The sequence below is a fragment of the Eucyclogobius newberryi genome, unplaced genomic scaffold (genome assembly GCF_026437365.1).
Source record: "Eucyclogobius newberryi isolate DKJ021-1_F unplaced genomic scaffold, fEucNew1.0.hap1 SCAF_5, whole genome shotgun sequence".
Taxonomy (NCBI): domain Eukaryota; kingdom Metazoa; phylum Chordata; class Actinopteri; order Gobiiformes; family Gobiidae; genus Eucyclogobius; species Eucyclogobius newberryi.
The window spans coordinates 16,073,441-16,099,635 of record NW_027316167.1 but is presented as its reverse complement, the minus strand read 5'-3'; the positions used below and the strand labels follow the sequence as shown (position 1 = coordinate 16,099,635).

The 26,195-nt window shown below is 39.6% G+C and overlaps 6 protein-coding genes across 8 annotated transcripts; 3 read left to right on the top strand and 3 right to left on the bottom strand.

The window, feature by feature from the left end:
- Positions 1 to 771: 771 nt before the first annotated feature.
- On the bottom strand, positions 772 to 2,673 carry mrpl16 (mitochondrial ribosomal protein L16). Its single transcript, XM_072465488.1, has 5 exons — positions 2,469 to 2,673; positions 2,068 to 2,139; positions 1,596 to 1,744; positions 1,175 to 1,468; positions 772 to 1,059 (listed from the first exon to the last, which is right to left on the bottom strand). Exons 1-5 carry the CDS (start codon positions 2,527 to 2,529, stop codon positions 868 to 870), a joined length of 768 nt encoding a protein of 255 aa, XP_072321589.1. The 5' UTR covers positions 2,530 to 2,673; the 3' UTR covers positions 772 to 867.
- Positions 2,674 to 3,964: 1,291 nt separating this feature from the next.
- txnl4b (thioredoxin-like 4B) lies at positions 3,965 to 5,271 on the bottom strand. The gene is made up of 3 exons (XM_072465118.1): positions 5,066 to 5,271; positions 4,840 to 4,991; positions 3,965 to 4,232 (listed from the first exon to the last, which is right to left on the bottom strand). The coding sequence occupies exons 1-3, from the start codon at positions 5,195 to 5,197 to the stop codon at positions 4,067 to 4,069; spliced, it is 450 nt and encodes a 149-aa protein (XP_072321219.1). The 5' UTR covers positions 5,198 to 5,271; the 3' UTR covers positions 3,965 to 4,066.
- Positions 5,272 to 5,356: 85 nt separating this feature from the next.
- trmt10c (tRNA methyltransferase 10C, mitochondrial RNase P subunit) lies at positions 5,357 to 7,104 on the top strand. The gene has a single exon (XM_072465908.1). The coding sequence runs from the start codon at positions 5,487 to 5,489 to the stop codon at positions 6,921 to 6,923; it is 1,437 nt and encodes a 478-aa protein (XP_072322009.1). The 5' UTR covers positions 5,357 to 5,486; the 3' UTR covers positions 6,924 to 7,104.
- A 715-nt stretch (positions 7,105 to 7,819) lies between these two features.
- On the bottom strand, positions 7,820 to 11,244 carry blzf1 (basic leucine zipper nuclear factor 1). The gene is made up of 6 exons (XM_072465909.1): positions 11,127 to 11,244; positions 9,703 to 10,172; positions 8,999 to 9,198; positions 8,772 to 8,900; positions 8,104 to 8,326; positions 7,820 to 8,032 (listed from the first exon to the last, which is right to left on the bottom strand). The coding sequence occupies exons 1-6, from the start codon at positions 11,143 to 11,145 to the stop codon at positions 7,847 to 7,849; spliced, it is 1,227 nt and encodes a 408-aa protein (XP_072322010.1). The 5' UTR covers positions 11,146 to 11,244; the 3' UTR covers positions 7,820 to 7,846.
- A 782-nt stretch (positions 11,245 to 12,026) lies between these two features.
- ercc5 (excision repair cross-complementation group 5) lies at positions 12,027 to 20,143 on the top strand. Of its 2 annotated transcripts, XM_072465907.1 has the most exons (15): positions 12,027 to 12,223; positions 12,387 to 12,562; positions 12,909 to 13,024; positions 13,592 to 13,693; positions 13,764 to 13,821; positions 13,936 to 14,079; positions 14,155 to 14,356; positions 15,168 to 16,076; positions 16,155 to 16,390; positions 16,964 to 17,083; positions 17,182 to 17,395; positions 18,037 to 18,181; positions 18,619 to 18,821; positions 18,894 to 18,976; positions 19,359 to 20,143. In XM_072465907.1, exons 1-15 carry the CDS (start codon positions 12,136 to 12,138, stop codon positions 19,887 to 19,889), a joined length of 3,327 nt encoding a protein of 1,108 aa, XP_072322008.1. In that variant the 5' UTR covers positions 12,027 to 12,135; the 3' UTR covers positions 19,890 to 20,143. The 2 variants fall into 2 exon arrangements, with proteins under 2 accessions (XP_072322008.1, XP_072322007.1); XM_072465906.1 differs by having other exon boundaries at positions 18,619 to 18,976.
- A 600-nt stretch (positions 20,144 to 20,743) lies between these two features.
- mettl21e (methyltransferase like 21e) lies at positions 20,744 to 24,605 on the top strand. Of its 2 annotated transcripts, none has more exons than XM_072465911.1 (5): positions 20,744 to 20,962; positions 22,557 to 22,714; positions 22,779 to 22,896; positions 23,497 to 23,594; positions 23,664 to 24,605. In XM_072465911.1, the coding sequence occupies exons 1-5, from the start codon at positions 20,902 to 20,904 to the stop codon at positions 23,973 to 23,975; spliced, it is 747 nt and encodes a 248-aa protein (XP_072322012.1). In that variant the 5' UTR covers positions 20,744 to 20,901; the 3' UTR covers positions 23,976 to 24,605. The 2 variants fall into 2 exon arrangements, with proteins under 2 accessions (XP_072322012.1, XP_072322011.1); XM_072465910.1 differs by having other exon boundaries at positions 22,545 to 22,714.
- The last annotated feature ends 1,590 nt before the right edge of the window (positions 24,606 to 26,195 follow it).

Here is a 26,195-nt window from a genome sequence, read left to right as displayed (position 1 = left end):
GGATGAGGAGGTCAGACAGGTAGGGGGGGGCAAGGTGGTGAAGAGCTTTGAAGGTGAGGAGGAGTATTTTAAAGTTTATGCGCTGCTTGATGGGGAGCCAGTGGAGAGAGCGGAGAACGGGAGTGATGTGATCACGGGACCGGGTGTGGGTGAGGAGGCGGGCAGCGGAGTTTTGGACCATTTGGAGTCTATGGAGGGAATGGGAGGAGATGCCAGTGAGGAGGGAGTTGCAGTAGTCGAGGCGGGAGGAGATGAAGGCATGGATGAGGGATTCAGCAGCGGGGAGGGTGAGGCAGTGTCGGATTTTGGCGATGCGGCGGAGGTGGAAGTATGAGGTCTTGACGATGTGGCTGACATGGGGAGTGAAGGAGAGGGTGGGGTCCATGATGACACCGAGATTGCGTACCAGGGTAGAGGGGGTGATGGTTGAGGTGTCGATGCTGAGTGAAAAGGGACCAGTTTTATTGAGAGTGGATTTGGTGCCAATGAGGAGGAGCTCTGTTTTGTCACTGTTCAGTTTGAGGAAGTTGAGAGTGAGCCATGATTTTATTGTAGAGATGCAGGTTTCGATGTGGCTGAGGGGAGGGTTTTGGGTGGATTTGGTGGTGAGGTATATCTGGGTGTCGTCAGCGTAGCAGTGAAAGTCCAGGTTTAGTTCTTCCCTTCCTATAGACAGTGGTGTACTAAATAATACAATTTCATTCATTGTTTCAATTGAACTCAAATTTTAATGGTTCATCCATCAACGTCCACAGCATTTCTTTCCAAATATTAACTACACACATTGTACATTTATTTGACTGTAAATAAAATTACCCACAAACACAAATATACATATGTCAAAAAGGCCCTTTGAGAGTCTATGTTTTAGACTCTGCCTGGGAGGTGAAATTTGCCTATAAATCGTCCATTGTTGCGTATCTCAAAAGGACTCAGCACCTTCCGAAGGCCCATCATATTTCCCCGTGCAATGTCCTTAAATGTCCAAGGATTTTGGTTGTTTTCCTCCCTCTCGGCTTGCTCTTTGTGCATGGCTTCAAGGTTCTCTCTGCTCATCACCTGCCAACGTATAAAGAAACTGTGTATCTGTGTGAATCTAAATGCAAGTTTTTTTTTTCTTTTTTTAAATCATAATTTTCATGCCTGGTACAGCAGTGTGGTGGACAGTTCTCACCTTGGCAGGGAATGGGAGCTTCTTTGCCACTTCTATTAGTATATGCTCAACTTCTCCAAGCTCTATTTTTCCACCAACTTCCACAATCAAACGACCATATTTGACAGGAGTTACGTAGTGGTCAATGGCTCCTTTGCCTCCTCCCATGCGCTGTCCCAGACCTTTGCGTGTGACAGGTTTGTAAGGAGCATTGATTCGCCATCGGGCATACATAGTTTTAGGATCCATTTTTCGGTTGATGGTCAGACGCATCATCTCCATGTGACCCCAGTGTAGATAACCCCCTCCCAATGCCTACATCAGGAATACAAGAAGGATTTTTATGTACTAATGTAGAACAGAACTTTAAAAACATACATTTCCTCCAAATGTCTATACATGTCAGCGCTTATAAATAATTCATGGAGCATACTTTACTTACTACAATGCCATATTTCCCTGTGGTAAATGTATTTGCCGCTTTAGCTGGACCTTGAATGTCACGTAGTTTCTTCATTTCCTTCTTGGCTTTTTTAAAGTTTGGCACCTTATTCAAAAACTTCAGTTTAGGTTTCTCTGGTAAGAAAGCATCTATAAAAGGTTTAAAAAAAAAAGAAAATCAGACCTTGATTAATATACTACACAATAAACAGAGGTCAGGGAACACATTTAGTAAATATATTATTGGTACCCATTACCAAAAAAGAACAGTTTAATTATTGAAGTCCTATACTTCAGCTTTTAATACATTTGGCATTTGTGTGTGTATTTTCGTATTCATAAAATTACAAAAAGCTGAACGGTCCTGTCGTTTTCTAAAGGTAAAGGTGCCCTTTAATGTTGCCAACAAAAGATACATAAACAATACATTCATAACATAATCTCTTATGAAGATATTGATCTAAAGTCGTTACCGCTGAAGTCTGGAGGGATCTCATATGTCTTCAGTCCAGCACTTAATACTTTCAGTTGACTCTGTAACAGACCTGTAGGGGAAATCTAATTACAAGATGACGACACATCATCTGCCTCATGATCTTAATCCAGGGGTGTCCAAACAAATGCAGCCCTATTTAAAATGTTGGCCCCCATCCTGGTGAAATACTACTCAGTATAACAAACAGCAATAACAAACATTGCATTGTGGTACAAACTTGCTCAACCTTAAGTTGTTGTTAATAGCCTCTAAACCATGTACAGTATCCTCTTCTATAGTCTATGATTCAAAAGTTTGGACACCCCTGGTTCAAACCTTTAAATAGTTGGACAGACATACACATTTACACAGTATAGTTACATGCTCGGCTAATCTTACCTGTTCTATGAGTACAAACTCCAGCCAATCCACCAACAGCGGCTTTGAAAAGGGAAATCATTGTTGCAGTGATCACTGTGTGCTAGACTAAATTTTCCGTCATTCTGAGTTATAATAAAATCTAAGATAATGGAAACCTAGCTTCTTTTCTGCACCATGCTGCGGCTATTGAAGCTACAAGGTCGCTGCGGCAGTGATAACTTCCTGTGGAAGAAATGCCACTTCCGGTTTATGATCTAAACTATTTTATGAAGCTTCTTCATGGACGTATTAAAATAGCTCCTTGTGCTTTAATAAATCAATGATATAACATAATAATACAAATAATAATAATGATTACATCTGAACAAGATCATTAAAAAACAATAAGCAGTTTGAGATACCTATCGCACTAAAGAGATGTTGATGTCTAACTTATAAGATAAGATAAGATAATCCTTTAATATCCACACAAGGGGAAATTTCGTTGTTACAACGCAGTAGAACAGGAGGAAAGGACAGATTATAAGAAGTTTCAAAAAACACACTCTTAATAGAACTCTTATGAACAAAAAAAAACTCCTCACCTATCTTAATAGGGAATGGAGGGGGGAAATAAAATAAAATAAATAAAAAATAAAAAGATAAAGGTAAAAATAAAAATAAGATAATAATAATAAAATAGTGATAATAGAATTAAATAAAGTAAAAATAGCAAGCACAAGACTATGTAATACTATTAGCAGGTAAGTAAACAGAATAAAAACAAAATAGAACACTCTTATTTACAGGTATTGCACATGGTTACATCAGTATTGCACATGTTCAGGGCTAGCAGTGTTTGTTATAAAGTCTGACAGCAGCAGGAAGGAAAGACCTGCGAAACCTTTCCTTCACACAGCCAGGGTGGATCAGTCTGTCACTGAAGCTGCTCTCCAGAGCGGACAGTGTCCTGCAGGGGGTGACACTCATGGTCCAGCATAGATGTGAATCTAGCCAGGACCCTCCTGTCCCCCACCTCCTGCACCGAGTCCAGAGCACAGCCCAGGACGGAGCTGGACTTCTTGATGACTTTGTCCAGCTTCCTCCTCTCCCTCTCTGTGATGCTGCTGCTCCAGCAGACCACACCATACAGGAGCTGATGCCACCACAGAGTCATAGAAGGTCTTCAGGAGTGGCCCTGGCACTCCAAAAGACCTGAGTCTCCTCAGGAGGTAGAGCCGACTCTGGCTCTTCCTGTACAGTGCGTCTGTGTTATGAGTCCAGTTCAGTTTGTGGTTCAGATGAACACCCAGGTACTTGTATGAGTCCACTCTCTCAGTTTCCTTCCCTGGATGTTCACTGGTGAGGGGGCAGTGGGGTGCCGTCTGCGGAAGTCCACCACCATCTCCTTGGTCTTTCCTGCGTTGATGAGGAGGTGGTTATAAACCTAATTTCATAATTCCAAATAATATAGCAGTGTTCGTGTTGGATGCAAAAGTTGATATGAGTAAATTAACACATCTGGATATTATTAAATTTATTACAATATTCTTTTCAGCAATGATTGACAGATATTTCCATGGGAAACATTTATAATACAAAACATTCATTAACATGAAATACATAACAAAAAAGAACTAAATGTCATGGTACAGAAGATCATATTTGGGCACATTTCTCGGGTCTATGGGGCTGTGGACAATCATCTTCCCTCTCATGGCTCCTCGGTAAATTACTTCAATCAAGTCCATAAAATCCTGTTTGGTCTTAAAGCTCCCAACAAACTTAGTGTGGTCTGGAGAACTAGAAGAAAAACAGATGTAGTGAGCCAAACTAAAGCATGTTTTAGTGTTAAACAGTACAAGTTTAAAACACAAACAGCAAAACCAGTTGATTAGGCATAAAGAAAGCCTTTATGAGCAGCTTCAATACAAAAGGTGGGAGCCAACTATAAAGAAGTGCATATCAACTGTAAGACGTGGATGCAAACAAGAGGAATTGAACCGTGGACTATTAAGAGTAACATGTTTTTGTTTTCAGTGGTTGTCTGACCAGCCATTCCCAACAAGTTTTGACAGACTACTTTACAAAATATAATGTGGGAGGGACTGGCCAGTCAGGTAAGTACAGTGGTACAGGAAACAGCTAAAGAGCTGGAGTTATTGTGTGTCAGAGCTGAAGATTTTATAAATGTCAACTGGAATTACCAGGACAGGATTAGTATTGAGGATATTAGATATTTCAGATTTATATATGCACTGAAAAAAATTATGAAGCTTTCTGAATATTCAGAAAAGGGCAGGGACAACCCAATTGGTAAATACAGTGTAATACTATTATAATCAGCATGCCATTATAAAATAAATAATTTGTTGCCTCATATTTCATACATAATGCAAGAAAATCTCACCCATAGTCCACTTTCATGTGCTGCCCATTGAAAAAGAAAACCGTGGAAGGGATGTAGCTTATGTCAAAATATCTGGTGTAAATGGGAACTTTATCCACATCAACGATATATATAGACGCCATGTTACTCAAATCATGGAATGTTTTTGAAAGCTAGAAAATAAACAAATTCACCACTGTTAATTGTGTTGCATATTGATCATGAAATCGCCCAAATAAATCCTTACGATCTCATCCAGTTGCAGACAAACTGAGTCCTCGTCTCTCCCAAATCTCAAGACAACGACCTTTTCAGCAACACCTTTAATGACTTCATCTATATCTTTTTTGGACAATAATTTAGGTAGAAATAAACTCATTTTCACAGCTAAATGCTTAAACAAAACAGCGTCTACACAACTGCTACACAACGATGGTTATGTGGTTCCACGCTGAAAAGAGTCCGTGCGGAAACACCGTGTAGCAAACAGTTTTGTTTCACTACAGCACATTTTAACGACACACCACAACAACGTGACCTTTCAAATATGAGCATGATTAAAACAACGTGATGGAAATCGGCTCAAAACCTTCTATTTTTTTGAGACCTAGCACTATGTCGGCATCAAATGTGGGTTTTCTTCTTCCTCGTTAGATGTGTCCAACCTAATGACCACAATCACCATGCTACGTTTCATCTGTGCCCGGGATTTGTGTTCAATCTTCAAGCGGAGTCTTCTTCCTGTGTCAAGTCTTGCAAAGAGACAGGTTAAGCCTTATTCTCTTCCTCAAATCTGCATGTGCGTTCAGAGAGTTAATTTCTTCACAAAAAGCCCCTCCAGAAAAGATGCCTCGCTTCCAAACCCATGTGTGCCTGATGAACCTCAAACATCTATAGACCTGGACAAATGGAAAACAGTCATGAGATCGAAAGCAACACCAGAGGAGAAGATACCAGTGGAAGATGATGACGACGATGATGATAAAGATGAGGAGGAGACAAAGGGCGACTTGACGCTTGAAGCAACCCGTGAACTTGTTTCCATGTGGAGACTGGCTGGAAAACTTGTTCCCCAGGAAATCACTGATGAGGAGCTCCAGACTCTTGCAGAAATCACAACAAAGTCAGCAAGGAAAAAGTACCTAAAGTTTCTGGCTATCAAAGAGGGTCACAAAAAGTCCAGAAAGGAGAAACAGCAGAGGAAGAAAGCGGAGCGGGAGCAAAGGGCTGAAGTGGAAGGAGATGGAGAAAGCGATGCCCAAAAAGAACCAGAATTGAAGAGTTCTTTAATCTTACAGTTTTGGAGCCGGTCCCTGGACAAGTTTTTGGCCTGGAGGAGCGCCCAGGCTATGCTCTTTGGCCAGCCTCTGATTTTTGACTTGAGTTATGAAGGCATCATGTCAAAGCGTGAGGTCGAAAACACCGTGTCCCAGCTCATGGAGGTGGAGGCGTGGAACAGGAGAGCCACTGACCCGTACCATCTGCACTTCTGTAACCTGCAGCCGGACAGCTACTACAAACAGCAGCTCCTCAAACGCTACGGAGAAGAAACCTGGGATCGACTGTTGATGACCAGCACCGACAAGCAGCATATCGAGGTTTTCCCACGAGAACGGCTTGTGTATCTCACCGCAGACTCTCCCAACGTCCTTCGCACCTATGACCATGACAAAGTCTACATAGTTGGGGGGTTGGTGGACCGCTCAATCCAAAGAGGGGTGTCTCTGGCGAATGCAAAGCGTCTGAAACTGGCCACAGCACGTTTGCCTTTAGACGAGTTCCTTCACTGGGAGACGGGGGCTAAGAATCTGACCCTGGACCAGCTCATTCGCATCCTGCTGACCATCAAGGAGACGGGGAAGTGGGAGGAGGCGCTACAGTTTGTGCCGACAAGGAAACATGACGGTTTTCATCCTCATCATCGGAAAGAGACAAAAGCTGTGATGAATAAAGGCGAAAAGACATTTAAAAGCATCTCTGTGAAAGACGTGATGCTGAACGATAGTCATTTGAAACCTGGATTAAATAGACCAAAGACTGCGAAAGACAAAACGGGAAAACCAAAACAAGCAAACAAAAATCTAAACTGGTGGGAGGATGGTTGAGGACAAGACCACATTTAAAGATCATGTAAAGCTTTTATTTTCACATTTAAACCTGATAAAAGGCCAATCTCACGTTTTCAGAGCAAAGAACACTTCCGAGGCTAAATACAATCCTTGTGTCCATTCTTTAAATCTCAACTAATACAGTTTGATACACAAAAATAAATATGCTTAAAACATTTGTATCGCCTTAATTATTTTATTTTTTTTGTTCTTGTTATAAACACTGCATGAAACTGTTCGAGCTTCAATGTTCGTGTGGGTTACTATTGTTCAAAGTGTGTAGCCAAGAAGAGGCACTAAAATTATTGCAACATCTCTCACAATGACATCATTATTTATGCCATTCCAAAAAAAAAAAAGTAAAATAAAGCTATTAACAGCAGCTTAGAAGTTCAAGTATGAATACGCACACAGCCGTCCACAATATAATCTTAGAACAATGTTTCTCAAACCGTTTGCTAACTTCAGGTTATATCTCGGCTACATTTTGTCCTCTTTTGGGTTAGTCCTTGTTAACAATTACTATATCAATAGGGCAGTTGTATTTTAGACATGGTTTAGACCTAAAATAATATTTTTGTATGTTGTTTAGGCCAGAGTTTAGTATCTATATTTTCTTAGGTGGTACTTGAAAACCAATCCTTTGTTCAAACCGTATTTAAATGTTTATCCTCACCATTACCATGCCCAGGTTTACAGGGTGTAAAAAGGTGCACTGAAACCCCAGTTATAAATATTTGCCCCTTCATTTGAGGCAGGTAAAAGAATGAGACTTGATGGAAGAGTATTTGCACCTCTCATCGTTTACCTTACATAAACTGCTGTGTGAAAACTGAAGAGGCAGGTATGTAAAAGGCTGGTCAAGAGTTCATTAAAACCACAAAACAAACATGTTTTAAGTCTCCACAGTAGCACTTGTCTTACAGCACCAGGATATCCCCGGAGCAGCGCTCACAGCAGTTGAAGGTAATGTTTTCATATCGAGTGTATGGATGAAACCTCCCTATGCTCTTCTTATTATGGAGAAAGTTTGGTGAGGAATCGTCGCTCAAAGGCGTCTCAATCTGATCTTCGGCATGGGAAATTGGGTCCAAGATCTTAAGCACCTAGAAGACAAATGAAATCTTTGAAACATTTCCGATTTTACGCTTTTGGACGTTTGTATTTATTTATGTACCTTCTCTGCCATTTTTTCGGCCGGTGTGCAGTGAAGTTGTTCCGGGCCGGTGTTGCTGCCCTTGGCCACGTTGCCGCGCGTGTTTCCGAGCAGGTGAGAGTTGATGGCGTCGGCGAGTTTGTGGTTCGCCGCGGCCAGTTCTCCGGTGCTGAGAGGCTGAGCGCTGGGGTAGTACGTCTGCTGCCGGCCCCACTGAAGCGACACCAAGAGCTGCTCCAACGACCTGTGGATTTACACACCAAGGATTAAGTTCACGTTCATAAATCAAACATTTTCAGAACGGTTTTGCACTGCACATTGAGATATTTGTGTCAGAAATGACCACAGACACCTTAAACCATATACTCATATAAGTTTTTGACTAAATCTACTAAGTATTGTTATTACGTTTAAGTGTTTGTTTGGATAGAAAGGAGCATTAATATTTGAGACTGAAATATGGACTGCTAAATTAATACCAGAATGTTATACACTTTAGTCTAAACTACAGGGCCAGCTAGTTTTGCACATAATAAGACAGGATTTTTTGTTTGTTGGCAGAAGAAAATATGTTAATAATTGTAGCCCTCTTTGCAATTTGCTAGTTATGACCATTCAAGTTGCAAAATGCGATATTTCTAGCAGCTACCATAAACCAATATCTTGACGCGACCATCTATTCCCGTTACCTGTGCGTTTGGACCATTTCTCTGGAGAACTCGTCTCTTTCCAGCAGCAGATCTTGGATTGCTCCTTGGGCTTCTCTCGTTTGTCTCTGCAGAGCTGCTCTGGCATTTGTCAGCTCCTCCGCCATCACTCTGAAGGATACAAACAATTACACATTTATGAGCAATATATAAAACATAAACCATTTCTACACTTTGGCTTATGTTATGGTGTTGTCTATTGTTTGTACCTGCTGGCGAGGAACTTGCTCCTCCAGACGTCACACTGGATGCTCATGCGCTCGAGCTGCTCCGCCGTGTGGGACAGACATCGGCCCAAAGCCTCGTTCTCCAGGATCAGCTGGTTCTTCTCTCGGGCCAATCTCTCAAACTGGTACTGGAGATCATCGCCCACTGAGGCCACAAGCAGCTTCTTCAGCTCACGGTTCACCTGTGAACAAGAACCGTAAACTCAGATATGATGGTTATTTGTACACATTTCACATTATTTGTTTTGCTAAACTTATTAATTACACTGTTGTATTATTGGTGTAAAAAGTATCTTTAAATCTATAGCTTTATAAATGTATTGCAACATCGCTAAACCGGTTATAAGTGATTATAATACAAAGTCTAGGATTAATCAACTAATTGTGACTAGTCAACTAGGTAAAATTATCATAATCATATTTTGATCATTCTAAATCGGCATCTGGACTCTAAAAAGCATATAAAAATTACTTTTTTTTAACAATAAAGACAGAAACTTTATTAAATAAAAATGATTAAAAAGAAGACTGGTTGATGAATCGAAAAAATTAATTGCTGAAGTAATTGTAGTCACAGCCCTACAGATATATGTTTATATATTTGCAGACTTACAGAGTCCTTACAGGTTCCTTTAATTGTTCTTAAGCAAGTAGTAATTTTCTAAACCTGTTTACTGTGTGCTTACCTCTGTTTGCACACGTAACTGATTGCTCAGTCCTTCTTTGTCCTGCAGCAGTCTTCGTTCAGAGTTCTCTAGTTTTTCCAGTTGTATTTTCCAGTCTTCCACCAGGGGCAGAGGAGGCAACGGCTGCTCCTCTCCCTGTTGTCCTGACTCTCCTTTACCTTCTGCAGGGGCTTTGTTATGGCTGCTTCTGCTTATCGCGGCCCGGGGCACCACAATCCTCACCGCTTCTACCTCAGTACACGCCTCTCGACTTACTTTCCCCAAATGTAGCACTCCAGGAGACTGAGGGGAGGTGGGGGGGTGCGAGACGCTAGACTTTGAGCTACGTTTCAGGCTGGCAACTTTTAGAAGGGGAACGTTAGAGGTTAGAGTTGGTGACGGCGGTTTATCTGTGCTAATTTCTATGATGGCTTTTGGTTTTTCAGTTTCCATGCCATCTCCAGGGCCCCGGACAAGCACACGGGAGGACGCTGCAAGATAAACAAAGATAACAAATTAAAGACTGTAGACAAACATATTTAGGATAATATTTGCTATACAAAGGTGGTTGGAGTAGAGAGTATAAGTACAAAGTAGTGGTCAAAGAAGTTACATGACTATAGACACAAAAACACATGACTTAAGACCTATTTATTAAGACAATGGAATTATAGGCACAAATGTTGATATATTGTTCAAGTAAATATCATAAACCATAATATTGAAACTACTGGTATTTCAACACAATAACCCAAAATTCCCAACCCTATTCCAAATTAATTAAATTGTAAAAGTCTTGATGAATAAAAAGAAGAATAAAACACTTCAGTAGTTAAAAGCATTTACAAACAAAAAGATTCCTGTTACTGCAAAGAAAAATATACACAATACAAATTTTGCCTCAAGCTTTACCTCCAGCTTTCATTTATTGAACGACAAGTCGATATAGATTAATTATTGAGACAGGCCTATGGAATTATCAAATAAAAATGTCAAAATAGAATGAACTATTTCTGATTTTCATAAATAATAGACTTCATTTTCGGTATCAGAAAGGGGTTATTTCCATTGTCAATGAACAGAATTCACAAACATACATAGGAACTTGTCTTGGTGATTCGGTGAAACATTAAAACAATGAACAATGAATAAGTCACCACATGAATACTAAAATAATCGTTTGGTGCAGCAGTAAATAGGTATTTGGCGAAACTGCTAGTCAAGTTCAACTGTCTGGACATAACACATGATTAATAATTTGAAGTGGATTTGTTTGGGAAAATATGCGCAAAAGACTCAAAAGGAAAGATCACAAAAATGAGAACAACTGAATTATATCAGAGGGAGCTGTGCAAGAAACACCAATCTTCGCAAATCATGTCATATTGTCAACATAAAGCCTTTGTCTCTTGTAGATTTGTAGAGGAAGAGAAACCAAAACGTACCCCTCACGGCAGTCGTCATGGTGGTGATGGAAAAATCTCTTGTTCAAGGAAAATTTGGGTCCAAGTCTTTTGTTCCCTGCAAGAAAAATAATCAAAGGCTGTAATTACGAATGTAATAGATCACGGTGTTTACAAAAGAACAAATAACCCCGTCAGTCAAAGGCCGCACTGATAACGTGGCTCAATAATTGTAAATGTATGATCTGGAGCCAACAATGGACCACGGATTGTTTGCAACGAGCTTAATTTCTGAGGTAAAAACATATGTTACTTGTTTGAATATGTAATCAAACTCAGAGTACACAGGTTAATGACACATTGCGCGCATTGTAAGGCCACAGTTTTGATCATAACATACCCCAAGTTTTTCTTCTCCGTAAATACCGTAAGCTGCTTTTTCAGTCACCCGGACATTGCTGGCGTCAACTGTGGGAGGTAGAATAAACCCCGAGTTTTGTTTGTCAGGTGCTATTTTACATGGAAAAGAATCTTGTTAATTGAATAACGTTTACAATCTTCTCCCTGACTTATAGTTTATTTTATCTTTGAATTTTTACTTTAGATTTGCTTGAGCTAGTATTAATAATTTGATTTGATCTTTATTTTAAGCGTTTCAAAACTACCTTCAAGCCTAGAATACAAAAGTTAGGATAAAATACTACTTTCCAAATCGTTTCCCATACATCGTTTTATTTATTTTGCAAAAAAATCTACCATGACGTGCATTCCCGTCGCTCCATATATTAACATTTGATTTGGTGTTTGATTGTTTTTATGTTTTTGTTTTTAAATAATAACCAATAATTACTGAATTACTTTTTGCGGAACGTTTGATGGATGCCTACAATCCTACACGGAACAAAATACAGAGAGCACAACGTTATTTGAAGGCACTTTCATAACTGGTGTCCTTTTTTATGCAATTTTAGAGTCCAAAAAATGCAATGAAATCACCAAAATGGCTGCAGTTTATTTTGCAGTTGTGAAATAGACAAATTGTTCTTGAAATATGGGAGTACACGGACTTTGGCGACTCCTGGAAAGCACAAGCAAACCCATCAACCCAGAAACATTGGAGGGAAAGATCCTTGCTGTTGGTATCCTTTACAACTGATTTATTCAAAATTATTATTGCTGATTAGTGCTCTCAAACTTTCCATGTTTCGTAAATGATTGCATTATTTAAGTGTGAACTAATACATTCAGTGTTGTAGAGGACTTGGGTTCTTTGTAAAGCAAAATCCTTAAGACCTTTTCCAGACATCAGTATTTGGCTGAACCAGGCAGTGAAGGGTGTGAGGGACAGACATGGAAACAGTGTCCAAAACGCCCACCTGCTGACCCTCTTCCATCGCATCTGTAAACTGCTGTTTTTCCGCATCAGGCCAGTCTTTGTGTTTGATGGAGACGCACCACTGCTCAAGAAACAGACCCTGGTAAATCATAATATTCATAATCTCGTGGTTTCCCATTAATAGAGGAGACTATGGTGGCACCTTGTTGTCTAAAATTTTCCCCCATAGTCTAAAAGCAACCTGGTCTATACACTGGTATCACAAAATCAGAAAAATGACTGCTTAAATAATAACTATAAGTAATAAGCAACATTTACACTCCTCATATTTTGAGATTAAACTCAAATAAATGTTTTTTTTAATTCAAATTCAAATATATTCAAACAAAATAAAATATTTATGACCCCATTGTGTTCTCAGAATCTATGGAATCAATTTGTGTGCATTTTGTATGATCGGTCTAGAGTTGTAATTGTCCTTCCTTTAGGCTCTGAGGAGGCAGAGAAAAGAGGAGCTAAGTCTGGAGTCCAAACAAACCAATGAGAAACTCCTCAGGACTTTTCTGAAAAGACAAGCTCTAAAAGCTGCACTTGGAGATCGAAGGTAAACTGTCTCTATGCGTTGAGTTTCTTTACTGTTGTGTGGTTAGTTATGGCTATTCTTATGCATTTGTTTATTTACAAGGGCAGAAGGCTAAATAAATTATTGGTATGCCCTTTGTGTCGAACTAAAAGGGTGTGTGGCAAAAGCTCTCAAAACTATTAAGTATCCTTATGATCTGACCAAATATGAGACAAACTGCGCCACAAGTTCACAGGACTACGTGCAACAATAACAATCTCCATCCATTTTCTACCGCTTGTTCCCTTTCGGGGTCGCGGGTGACTGGAGCCTATCCCAGTGACTTCGGGCCTTAGGCGGGGTACACCCTGGACAGTGGCCAACTTGTCGCACAATAACAATCTGTTCACAAAAAAAAAATCATGTGTGAAAAAGGCAGCATAAACTCAGTTCCTTATAATCCCAGTAAAATAATTTATCTGTATATGAAAAACTTAATCGTTCAGTAACTAAGCAACTAAAGATATACACCTATATAAAATATACCTACACATTGCTGCATTTGTTGTATTTGATTTAATTCATTTGTTATACACTTTTGTGCCACAGTCAGGAGCCTTTACCGAGCCTCTCCAGTGTGAAGAGAGATGAGGTGGACGACATTTATGTTCTTCCCGCGCTTCCTGCTGCAGAGGAGAAAGCAAAAAGCAGGTACATTTCACAAACCTAAAAACACTTATCTTCGCATTGCATTGTATTATTATTCCTTCGTTCTTTACAGTTCTGAGGAAGAGGATGATGAATCTTCAGGCAGTGCAACTCCCAACACATCGTACCAGGTATAATTTGAGAAATAAAATAAAATTAAATAAATCATAGGGTCTCGTAAAATTGATTGATAATAGTTCCAAACTATTCCATTTTGATATTTACTATTTTCTTGGCCGTTCAAGGATGATTTTTATGAAGACCCAAACTCTGTGGACATCAATTCAGAGGAGTTTTCCAGTCTTCCTCCTGAAATGAAGCACGAGATATTAAAAGAAATGAAAGAGTTTTCCAAAAGACGCCGCACCCTGTACCAAAAACCTCCTGAGGTTCAATTTACATATAGTTATTACCATGTCCCTTCTTTACTCTTCTAATTGGGAACTTTATGTAATTTTTTGTAGCAATCTGGAGACTTCTCCCAGTATCAGTTGGCCGGTTTGCTCCAGAAGAATAAGTTGAACCAGCGTTTGGAGGAAGTGCAGAAGGAGATGAGAGAGCGCAGTGCAGGCAGTGCTCCTCAGATCTACGGCGATCAACAGAGTCACAATGTGGAGGCACAAAGGCTGGTTTCAGAGGACAATTCCCACTACATCTTAATTAAAGGTAATTCCAAATATTAGGACTTTATGATTGTGAAAATACAGCACAATAATGTTAAACAATTTATTGAATAGATGCTCATGATTTCCTGTTCTTCATGTTCAGCACAAAAACATACATTATTTCAAAAACTTATCTTAAAAACTAAGACTTAGTTTATAAACCTATTGCATTACTTTTTTATTTTGACATGACAAATGGTTAAAATATTTTAATCAGATCTGACAATAATTTGTTGAACTTTCTGCAATTTTACAAAAAGGTGGTGATATTAATAGTATTGATATATTTTTTGTGTTGGCTTAATTACTTAGATTTAGTTGTTTAGCTTATAATACACTGTTATATGTTACTCCAAAAGAAAGTTCCTTGTTTGCAAATTGTTCCCTGATGATGGCCTGTGAATAAGAGAGTTTAACTAAATTAGACGGATGAAAAACAATTATATCAATGTTTCATATTGATATAATTGCTGCTCTGTCAGATAATATGATAATGATAAAAACCTCTTTTCTCTGCTCATGGAACAGTTTGTTCCAGTGGTGGAACTCAGTTTTCAAAGTCATATAAAAAGTATTTGGGCAGATTTATTTACTTTTTATTTGTATATTTTAGTTTGCTCAAAGTCAGGACAGAATGTCAACATGAACTCGTTAAACCATAGAGTCCTTTTCAGTCCTTTTAAAAGATTTAGTGGAGTAGAAAGTACAGATACCTGCTCTCAAATGTAGTGAAGAAAAAGTAGAAAGTGTCAGCCCTAGTTAATAACGAATATTCTAACGTCCGTCCTTTATCCATACATCTGATTTCAAAGGTGCCTCCAAACAAGAAAAAGCGCCACAGAACCAACCACAACCCGCAGCAGCGCCTTGGTCCGGGAGCTCTCTGTCCGGCGTCAGGAGTCGAGCCGCGGACAAACCAGAACCACTGTGGCGTCCCGTCAGCGAGGAGGAGGAAAAACAATGGGGTCCTGTTATTCACGGCAAAACTAAAGCCCCCAAACCCTCCGTGTCAGAAAAGTCTAAAGACGATGCGTTGCCACCGTCGCCGCGGACTCTGGAAGCTATACAAGCGGCTTTGGATGAAAACTCTGATGAGGAAAGTGATGCTATCAATAAGCATGGCAGTGTCTCTCCACGCACATTGGTGGCAATTCAACAAGCTTTGGCTGGAGATGGGGGTGACGATGAATTTAAAACTAGAAAATCTTATGGAGCACAATCTGTTCCGCAAGTAATTATAAGTGATTCAGACGAAGAAGCAGAATCAAGTCAAGTGGTTGTCGATTCAGATTCACGATGTACGACTTCAAAAGGGATTGACTTGGGTGTAAAAGACAGTTTATTATTGAATAGTTCTGACGATGAGATGGGAGACGTCATTGAACAAAGAAACAAAGCCCTTTGGTCCGCAGCGCAACCATGTGAATTGCTTCTAAAGCTGGAAAAGCAAAATGCTGCTATACTGTCAGAGAAAGTGAGAAGAAATGAGTCATCAGATAAATTAGATTCAGTTGATGACATTTGCAGCGAAAGGACAGGCACTGAATACTTTGAGATAAGCAATTCAAGTCTGTCAAATGTGGAAGCTATTGGGATTTCAGATGAGCCAAAAAAAAGCTCTTCTCAGTCCTTGGTACCTGAAGTGATGAATGTTGAATTTACCAAACAAGATGGCAGTGGAGGTTTTGTAAAAGCTGAAGAGGAGGCAATCGAATCAGAAGGTGTGTTTTTATTTTTCAAATCAAAGTTATTATATTTTTACCACTTAAACAACTGTAAATGTATGTGTTTATTTACAGAAAGCTTTGTTGAAGTGTCAGACGGAGAAAGTTCAGTTGAAGAGATTGAATCGACTGATGAAAAGAGCAAAGAAAAAGAAGAAACGGTCGATGACAGTTTATCAGAGACGACCAGTGAACCAGAAGAAGGCTCAAAATCTGAAGATGTTCAACGAGCAATTCAAAAAGGAGAGCAGACCCAAGAGAAAATGGACACACAGCCTCCTGCATCAAATGAATGGGACCAAGTGGATATGGTAAGTCTAATATAAGTCTAATTAAGTCTTAAGTCTTTCTACTACATAAACCAGTAAGTCTGTTCCTTATACATAAAAAAACTAAATTATGGCGTAATCTAACAATTTTCTTAACACAAATATTCTTCATTTTGTACATAATAGATTTGACGTATAACGAAAAATTCAAGTTATATGCTATTATTGGAAAGTGGAAAGATTCATGATTTTTTCATGTTTCCCTCAAAATAAGTATTTTACAGATTTGCTACAATCCAGTAGTATGTGTAGTAGTATCACTGTATTCTACAATCATACAGAAGTTTTATCAAATTGGAATTTATTGTACATGTATCCATTGCCATAATATTTTATTTTCAGTTGCTGATTGCTGTATCTTCAATGGGCAAAAGTGCTCAAGATATCACCTATAAACAGGATGCTGAAACCCATGAATTAGCATCATGATCCCAATAATAATAATAATAAGTCAGGTGGCCATAATGTTGATCATATGTAACAAAATTGTACAAAGAGGTTTTTGACTGTCAAATGTGCCAGATGAAGACCTCGGTGGGTGCTTATGTGTGTTAGGAGGAGCTGGACGCGCTGGAGAGCTCTCTTCAGGTGCAACAGAACCAGCTGAGGGAGCAGAAACAGCAGCAAGAGCGGATGGCCAATACCGTCACCGGGCAGATGTGTTTGGAAAGCCAGGTACAAAGAGGAATTCATTTTATTTGAATCCACTGGTAGTCAAGTATTCTATTCAAACACGTGATAATGGTTTAATTCCAAAATGTGATCTTTCTCAGGAGCTTCTGCGTCTGTTTGGGGTCCCGTACCTGATCGCCCCCATGGAGGCCGAAGCTCAGTGTGCGGCTCTGGATCGCTCGGACCACACACACGGGACCATCACAGACGACTCGGACGTTTGGTTGTTCGGAGGGCGACACGTCTTCAAAAACTTCTTCAGCCAAAACAAATATGTGGAGCACTATCAGTACAGTGACCTACAGAACCAGCTCGGTGAGCGGGTCGTAGTAAAAATACTTCACTAGATAATCGGCGGTACCACTTTATAATAACTACACCTTTATTTGACTTATTAAAACATGAACAAATAGTTTAATAAGAATAATTCAGGCTTAACGAGTCTGGGTGTTAATCAAGGGAGCACTAAACCTGAATTCTCAATGTGTTCATTATTAATTAAGCCTTTGTTCGTGCTTTTATTAAGGCAATTAAAAGTATAGTTATTATAAAGTGTTAGCCTTTGACCGAGTATGTGGCAATGTGAGTATGTGGAACTCTTTCTATTCAAGGGGTGCCTCTGAGTTATTATTTAATCATTTCCCTTGCAGATCGGATTCTGATTCACATACATTTTTCCCACAGAAAAACTTTTTTTTTAAAAGTTTAAAAAACACATTTATTTATTTTATGCATTTTTTGGCCTGTAGGCTTTATTAGACAGATCAGCTGAGCATGAAATGAGGATGAGAGAGAAGGGAGAACATGCAGTAAATTGCAACTCAAAACTCAAAACATTGCAGTAGCACACGGCCTTTTAATTATTAGTTTAATCTTTTTGGATATCATCGCATTCAGTAATAATTTTAGTTATTGCCTGAAATGTGTAAACAATATGCATTTGTCCCCTTGTCTAGGTTTGGACAGAACTAAACTCATAAACCTGGCGTATCTTTTGGGGAGCGACTACACCGAGGGCATCGCAGGAGTCGGATACGTGACCGGTATGGAAATCCTCAACGAGTTTCCTGGATCAGGCCTAGAGCCACTCACACAGTTATAGTGAGTATTTGGTAAAACATAAAACCATCTTATTATCGGTGGCTATGTTTACATGTGCAAGGGAACAAATCTGATTTCTGGGCCTTAATGATAATTCAAATGACACGCAAACCACAAAATCTGATGTGAGTAATAAGCGGGACCATGATCAGAAATAAATCAGATTACTTGCATCAGATTTAGCTGTTTGTAATTTTACTGATCTCATAACTTTAAAGAAAATCAGATAATACATTTTGTGTGTGCATGTAACTGCCACCATTGCAACTCTGTTTGTTTTTCATATTTTACATTTACATGCAAGTCCTACCAGAAAAGGGGCTGTTTTTTAGTGCACAGTAAAATGGTACACACATGATCTTTGTATTTTATGGTGAAAATTATGTTTTGGTTCAATATTGTTTAATATTAATGTTTGTCATCAATTACCCCAATAGTGATTGGTGGGCAGAAACTCAAGAGAAAAAGCGCTCGATGGAAAACCCCAAAGATACAAAAGTAAAGAAGAAAATCAGAGGACTGAAGCTGCTGCCTGGATTCCCAAACCCTTCTGTGGCTCAGGCGTATTTACATCCAACTGTCGACCAATCAGAGAGCTCCTTCGGCTGGGGCCGCCCACAACTCGACATGATCAAAGAATATCCTTACTTCAGATGTAGTGCAAGTTTGAGTAATTGTATTGTGTTGTATTTCCTTGACTGTTTTGTTACATTTTGTTTGAGTCGTTTCGGTTGGAGCAGCAGCAAAACTGAGGAAACTCTTCTGCCAGTGATGAAGCAGCTCGACACGCAGCAGGTAAAGTGTGAAACAAACAAACCTTTGTGCAACAAATGTAAAGGTATATCGTTTAGCCTTGTAATATAACTGTATATAACACTAAACTCTCGTATCACAGTATAATGTGCTACAAGAAAGATGTAAAAGCTACTAACAGGTAGGAGTATATAAGTTTATACTTCTTCCTACTCCTTTTTGAGCATAAATACATAACAAATGCAGCATACTGTAACAAACTTGCATGATGCACAAATAAACAAACAAAATTGAGAAAAAAAGATTAAAAATGGCTTGGTTATTGAGGCAAAAATATATGATTGGAATAAGGATTTAAAAATAATAAATATAAGGATATGGAAATTGAAAGCCCTTAATAATTATTTTTTTGTTTCTATTGTAGACACAGTTGAGGATCGACTCATTTTTCCGTATGGAGCTCCATGAGAAGCAGGCGATTCGAAGCCAGAGACTCCGACGCGCTGTCACCTGCATGAAACGAAAAGAGCGAGAGGGCGACGTAGAGGAAGAAGAGGACGAAGAAGAGGAAACCGTCTCTCCCTCCAAATCCAAGAAAGGCAGCTCATCCAACCCGACACACGCGCCAGGCAAAGAGAGGAAAACGGCATCAGGAGGAGGGTTTTTAGCCTCACAAATGATCACGGAACCAACTTTTACCCCTTCAAAAGAAAACACCAAAGACATTGAATGCACGGTTAAGACTGGCAATGACAAAACCAAGATTACACCGCAAAAAAACCTGAAAACAAGGAGCAGTAGCAGCAGTAGCTCCGATAGTGATGGTGGGGGGCAGGTTGCGATGGTCGTAGCTAAATCAGTGTTTGAAGGGAGTCGAAGAGGACGAGGGGCCAAAAGTACAAGAACGAGAGGAAGAGGGGCAACAAGAGGTAATGCAAAGGGGAAAAAGAAATGATTAGCTTGTGATGAAGCAGAATAAACAGAACTCGTGCCTTGTCCATTCTGCAGTCGTCCAAACACAGGATCATCATTCATATTAAATCATCAGTTTACTAAATTGGCATTTTCTCAAAGGCTGGAGGCTTTTGTTGCAAAGTCGATTAATCTGTCAATGGATTTTATTTTGTCGACCAAACTCTTACAGTCGTTGATAAAATGCAAATTGTGACTCAAATTGTTTGCCCAGGACAAAAGAAATGCGTGGAGAATTTGGGATACAAAGCAGCACGGTTTTACAATTGGTGACACATGTTTTTTCAACTATATTTGCCACCAACACAAAAAATGTCTTGTGAGTTTATCCAGTCTTGGGTCCAGCCAATTTACTGATTATGTGTAGGTATTTTTACGTATATGTTGTATGAATTCATTAGGTTTGTACTTTGTAAGGAAATAATGTCTTGGAAAAAAAAGATGTGAAAAAGTATTTGGGATTTTTTCTTAAATTAAATACTGCCACAGTGATATCAGCTAAGCTCGTGTTTGTCTTTTGTCATGTAGTTGGCAGCAGTGACAGGTGCAAGTCTCTGCTGCTGCATGCATTTCATAGCTTTGGGGCAGTATTTTATTTCAGTTATGGTTTGGAGTTAAACATGTATTAATATAAAGCCTTGCATCGCATGTAGAAGTAGATTGTGGTGATATAATAGTAAGAAAAAGCAGCTCATGTATTCAATGCAAATCCATTTTATAAGTCATTAAGCTTCCTGTGCTCTTCCTGCTTTAGCTCGTGTTGGTTTGTACTGAGGCAGCTGCCGCCGTCACTCACTGTTACAGCAGAGTGTCAGTCTAGACTCTTCAGAGGATCGCTCTGGTGCTGGGCCATGAAGCGTGGAAACACTCCACTGTGCTGGTGCATATGGGTCATTTAAAAGTCCAGACAATTTCAACTAAAGACTGAGATCCAGAAACCATCTAAGATCCCAAGGAAACTTCATCTAGGACTAAAAGCCAGGCTGCATTCCCGGATGGAGACGGATTTAACTTCAGGCATGGAAATGCGACAGGCCAAGACAACCAAAGAGAAAGGTAAGACATTACATACAGTAACATGAAAGAAAAATATTCAAGAAATGTTAAAAACTAACTTTAAGCTATTTTTGCATATCATTTCAACCAAATCAAATGCGTTTACATTAACGTTAAGCCATGGTTCACAGATTCAGTGCTTCAAAAATGTCATTCAATGAAATTAAACTATAGAATGACAAGAAACTAAGCATAATAAGCATAATAAAATAGCCATTTCATCCTAAAGCTTAAAATAGCATTTCATGCGTTGGCATAACTGAAGTTTAAATTATCTCATAGTTTCTAATAAATAAAATGTAATTTGTATTAAGCCTTGCACGCCCCTTGACCTCAGCCTCAACCTGACTGTAAATCTGTGGGCGCTCCTGACCTTTATGCTGTGGTTTAGTGTGTCAAATACATCACTGCCCGATAAATGGAGCCACAAACAGAAGCATGAGGTAATTCTAAACAAAGTCGGATCAAAGTGGCATTATGGGCCCAACTCTGAAACTTTTATGGACTGTGAAGAGAACTGCTAAAGCTGAGATGACAAATACGGTGGTGATATGGATTTGAGGGCTTTGGGGTTGAGATTCAGGGCTACTGTGTCATATCAAGGTCATTGATTATTCACAGACAGTTTTGGGACGAATACTTAATAACTGCATGTATGTTGTTACATGATCCAATCTCAGTACAGTCTTACTTTTACAGTAAAGTTATATTATAGTGTAAAAACTATAATGGTGGATTAAAACAGCTTTATTTTCTTTATACTTTTCTCTCTGTCACCCTGTCACTCTCTCAGATCGGGACAAAAGCTGACAAATAGGACAAGTATAGATGGGGAAAGTGTCTGTTTAGCCACAGAGCTTCATTATAGATTGAATAGCATTGAATCTTGATGACGATATAAAAATAGATAAAGAAAAAAGCAGTTAAGACAAAGGGTCAGATCACAGTTTAACATGATCTGACCCTCCAGCCTTATTTCCCCAAGCACAGATGCAGAGTTTTTATGCTTATTATAATACCTGAATATGGTTTAATATCCCACATTGTGCAAAGGCCACATAAACATTGCACTAGTTTAAACACAGCTTGAGAATCTAAGCTTGCACTAAGCTTGAGAATCTAATTATCATGTAGTTGCTCACTAAAAACAACATGCAGCACAGTAAAAAAAAAAAGAATTCCAGTCTAAAAAATGTTTTTAAATGCACAGTTGCTTCAGACTTAAAACCTTTAATCAAATAGACCGTCTCTGCAGAACAACATGTGGAAATAATCTCTATTTGTTTACATTTGACTTGGACAATAAAAAGATTAAACGCTGAGGAATAACACTTTGAGAATCCATAGTTCCAAACAACAGTGCTACAAATACAGCAAAAAATATTAATTAAATATGTTATAATACAATTTTCTGGTACTAGCAGTATTTTTTTTTAAATGTATGAATGAGAACAAAACGTATGTACTCGTCTTAATATGATAGTTTATTTGAATATACGAGTAAAAATATGCTTATTGAATAGTAGTTGCTTGTATTGTTTTATGAGTACAGTTTATATATTCTCCTTCTTTGCTCTCCCAGACGCTTCCACAGCTGCAGCAAACAGTGAGGATCTGGCCAAAGCCATAACCGCACATCGTATCCCTCCTCCTGTCACGGGGTCCGAGGCCTGGGAGGGATACAAGTTTTCAGACCTGGAGATCCGCATCAAAGAGTCCACGGATTTCTATGGAGCAGTGCTTTGGCCTTCTGTATGTAACGACTCTTTCAGTCTTTCAGTCAAGGAAAAGGTGTTTCTTATTTTTTCATCAACAGGCAATGGTCTTGTGTCACTTCTTGGAGGAGAATCGAGACACCTATAACTTGGTCGACAAAAACGTGATAGAACTTGGAGCTGGGACTGGACTTGTCACTATAGTAGCCAGTCTTTTAGGTATGGTAACATGAATGTAATCAAACTTGCAAGTAAATGGCTAAAGTTGCACTAAAAATAGATTGGGTGTAGGAGGAAGATACTTTTAATGACTCTAACCATTAAAAAAATGTGCATAATAAAGTTAGGCAAAATTTTGATATTGAAATTTTTGATGACAATAACAACCAAAAACGTTTTTTTTTTGCTTAAATCTTTTTATTTATAATTTTAGACAACAAAACATGTGTATATTGTTATACAAATAAATGCAAGGAAAAATGGATTTAATAAAATAAAATACATGGCCAATGTTTTAAAAGGGCGAAGGCAATGGATTTCACTGTAAATTTATTTTTAATCAGATTATTTTGCAACAAACAATTTTTTTCATAATAGATTATGAATTCATTGTTCTAATTTAGCTAAAACAGCCATTTCTGTATAGCTATAATAATGTATAACGTATAATGCATTTATAAATAACTCTTTGACAAAGTGGTTGATACTTTTTCAAATGTTGAACTGGTCATTGTCCAGAACCTTTGGGTCCATTTGGCTCCAAAAACGAATGAACGTCCAACATTTTCATTACATTTTGACTATTTGATTTCACTGTAGGGGCTAAGGTGACCTCCACTGACCTCCCTGATTTGTTGGGAAATCTCCAGTATAATGTACAGTGCAACACCAAGAATCGGTGCAAGTACATCCCCCTGGTAAGTTTTCCTCTCACACAAAGACTTTCGAATTAATATCATCATAACTAACAGTAAATATTCCCACAGGTCACCGAGCTGTCTTGGGGCCCACAGGTGACGCAGCGCTTTCCCCACAACACACATTATTTCGACTACATCCTGGCAGCTGACGTGGTTTACGCTCACCCGTTCTTAAATGAGTTGTTGGACACGTGTGAGCATCTGTGCCGAGAGAACACGGTGATTTTGTGGGCCATGCGTTTTCGACTGGACCCGGAGAACAGATTTGTGGATCGATTTCGGGAGCGTTTCCACCTGGAGGAGTTGTACGACCTCCCGACTTTAAGCATAAAACTGTACCGCGCCTGGAGAAAAGACACACGGACTAATGGAGTTTAATGACGTGATCAGATACAGGGAACTGTTGTTTGTATTTGGACTTCACGGACACACTGAAACCTTGTCTATGGACCATTTGCTATAACAATCAACATATTTGTATTTATTTGATTTAAATTAACTGCATTGATAAGTCTTTTTTACTGACTTGTAACATGTGCCTTTGTCATTTACATTTTCTACAAACCAAACTCATCCTCTTTCACTTTAATATAAGAGAATAGATTGTTTGAATGTTTTTTTTTCTCCATTCACTATCCCTCCTGAACATGTAAAAAAAAACATTGGGAAGCCGAGGGCCAAACCTAATTTTTTGTTGCATTTAAAACGTTTCTTTGCAAACGGCAGATGATTATTTTTTTCTTTTATTAACATGTTTTTAAGGGAATAGGCTTGATGTGGTCTCATTTCAAACTTGGACAGTCTTTTCAGCACAAAATTTCATCAAATAGATAAATCTGAGCACCTAGGTTTGGCTCACGGGCCCATTGCATTAGACTGTCAGTGTCAATACAATGTTTTAGCTTTATTGTAAGAATTTAACACATGCCCTTCTACTCGCATGTTCTGCTGTGATTTTAATCTCTGCTATTCAAACAAAGCTTATCCAAGTGGTATTGTCTTATTGTCTTAAATGTCTTAAATATTATGGTAGATTTTTTTTCTTTCAGTGGCCATTAAAATACCCAAGCTTTATTTTTGTCTCATTGTTTCTCAAACTACAAATGTGGGGGAAAGGGTAGGACAAAACTAATGGAAATACAATTTTGGAGACATATTTGTCATTTTAGCGTCCTCCGTTCCTCTTGGGATGTTGTCATGCGGTTGCCTACTAAACTTGATATAAGTTTAAGAGCCAAATCGTACTGACATTTTGGCATCTATTTTCTACTGCAGGGTCATTCCTTGTCATTGTGCCCGGTGACAGGGATCTGCTTTGGCTTTAAAGGGGCTCACACAGGTCAGGAGGGGTTATCCAAACTATAAATCAACTCTTACGACGTGATTAAAGTAAATGTTCAGATGAGATGCGCGTTGTAACGCGTTCTATTTACGATAGCATTTACACCATATTTTTAAACAAATTGCACTTCCCCGACTAGACTTACTTGATCAGCATTAATTATTATAACAATACTTGGATAAGATATACAAGATACATATTACATATTTGAATCTATATTTCATAACACTTTTAGTAGAGACTCATCTGTAACTTTTTTTTTAGAGCGTTGCATATATATTGCCTTCTTTTCGCTTTGATCCCGGGAAATATGATTTTGCACAGCAGAGAGCAGAGGGAGCTGAGAGGAGCAGCAGAAGGAGCTGAGAGGAGCAGCAGAAGGAGCTGAGAGGAGCAGCAGAAGGAGCTGAGAGGAGCAGCAGAGGGAGCAGAGAGGAGCAGCAGAGGGAGCTGAGAGGAGCAGCAGAAGGAGCTGAGAGGAGCAGCAGAAGGAGCTGAGAGGAGCAGCAGAAGGAGCTGAGAGGAGCAGCAGAGGGAGCAGAGAGGAGCAGCAGAGGGAGCTGAGAGGAGCAGCAGAAGGAGCTGAGAGGAGCAGCAGAAGGAGCTGAGAGGAGCAGCAGAGGGAGCAGAGAGGAGCAGCAGAGGGAGCTGAGAGGAGCAGCAGAAGGAGCTGAGAGGAGCAGCAGAGGGAGCAGAGAGGAGCAGCAGAAGGAGCTGAGAGGAGCAGCAGAGGGAACTGAGAGGAGCAGCGAAAGGAGCTGAGAGGAGCAGCAGAGGGACCTGAGAGGAGCAGCAGAGGGAGTAGCAAAGGGAGTAGCAGAGGGAGCAGCAGAGGGAGCAGCAGAGGGAGCTGAGAGGAGCAGCAGAGGGAGTAGCAGAGGGAGCAGCAGAGGGAGTAGCAGAGGGAGCAGTAGAGGGAGTAGTAGAGGGAGTAGCAGAGGGAGCTGAGAGGAGCAGCAGAGGAAGTAGCAGTGGGAGCTGAGAGGAGCAGCAGCAGAGGGAGAAGCAGAGGGAGTAGCAGAGGGAGTAGCAGAGGGAGCTGAGAGGAGCAGCAGAGGGAGTAGCAGAGGGAGCAGCAGAGGGAGCAGTAGAGGGAGCAGCAGAAGGAGCTGAGAGGAGCAGCAGAGGGAGCAGTAGAGGGAGTAGCAGAGGGATCTGAGAGGAGCAGCAGAGGGAGTAGCAGAGGGAGCAGCAGAGGGAGCAGTAGAGGGAGCAGCAGAAGGAGCTGAGAGGAGCAGCAGAGGGAGCAGTAGAGG

Coding starts and splice junctions, on each gene's coding strand:
- mrpl16 (XM_072465488.1), bottom strand. CDS start 2,529: ATGATTTCCCTTTTCAAAGCCGCTGTTGGTGGATTGGCTGGAGTTTGT. Junction 2,140..2,468: donor AGTTTGTACTCATAGAACAG/GTAAGATTAGCC, acceptor TTTCCCCTACAG/GTCTGTTACAGAGTCAACTG. Junction 1,060..1,174: donor AGCTCCCATTCCCTGCCAAG/GTGAGAACTGTC, acceptor ATACGTTGGCAG/GTGATGAGCAGAGAGAACCT.
- txnl4b (XM_072465118.1), bottom strand. CDS start 5,197: ATGAGTTTATTTCTACCTAAATTATTGTCCAAAAAAGATATAGATGAA. Junction 4,992..5,065: donor GTCTGCAACTGGATGAGATC/GTAAGGATTTAT, acceptor TTTATTTTCTAG/CTTTCAAAAACATTCCATGA. Junction 4,233..4,839: donor CACATGAAAGTGGACTATGG/GTGAGATTTTCT, acceptor TTTTTCTTCTAG/TTCTCCAGACCACACTAAGT.
- trmt10c (XM_072465908.1), top strand. CDS start 5,487: ATGACCACAATCACCATGCTACGTTTCATCTGTGCCCGGGATTTGTGT.
- blzf1 (XM_072465909.1), bottom strand. Junction 8,327..8,771: donor GAAATGGTCCAAACGCACAG/GTAACGGGAATA, acceptor GTAAATCCACAG/GTCGTTGGAGCAGCTCTTGG. Junction 8,033..8,103: donor CCGAAAAAATGGCAGAGAAG/GTACATAAATAA, acceptor TTTGTCTTCTAG/GTGCTTAAGATCTTGGACCC.
- ercc5 (XM_072465906.1), top strand. CDS start 12,136: ATGGGAGTACACGGACTTTGGCGACTCCTGGAAAGCACAAGCAAACCC. Junction 14,080..14,154: donor TGTACCAAAAACCTCCTGAG/GTTCAATTTACA, acceptor AATTTTTTGTAG/CAATCTGGAGACTTCTCCCA. Junction 16,391..16,963: donor AATGGGACCAAGTGGATATG/GTAAGTCTAATA, acceptor TATGTGTGTTAG/GAGGAGCTGGACGCGCTGGA.
- mettl21e (XM_072465910.1), top strand. CDS start 20,902: ATGGAGACGGATTTAACTTCAGGCATGGAAATGCGACAGGCCAAGACA. Junction 20,963..22,544: donor CAAGACAACCAAAGAGAAAG/GTAAGACATTAC, acceptor TTGCTCTCCCAG/ACGCTTCCACAGCTGCAGCA. Junction 22,715..22,778: donor GAGCAGTGCTTTGGCCTTCT/GTATGTAACGAC, acceptor TTTCATCAACAG/GCAATGGTCTTGTGTCACTT.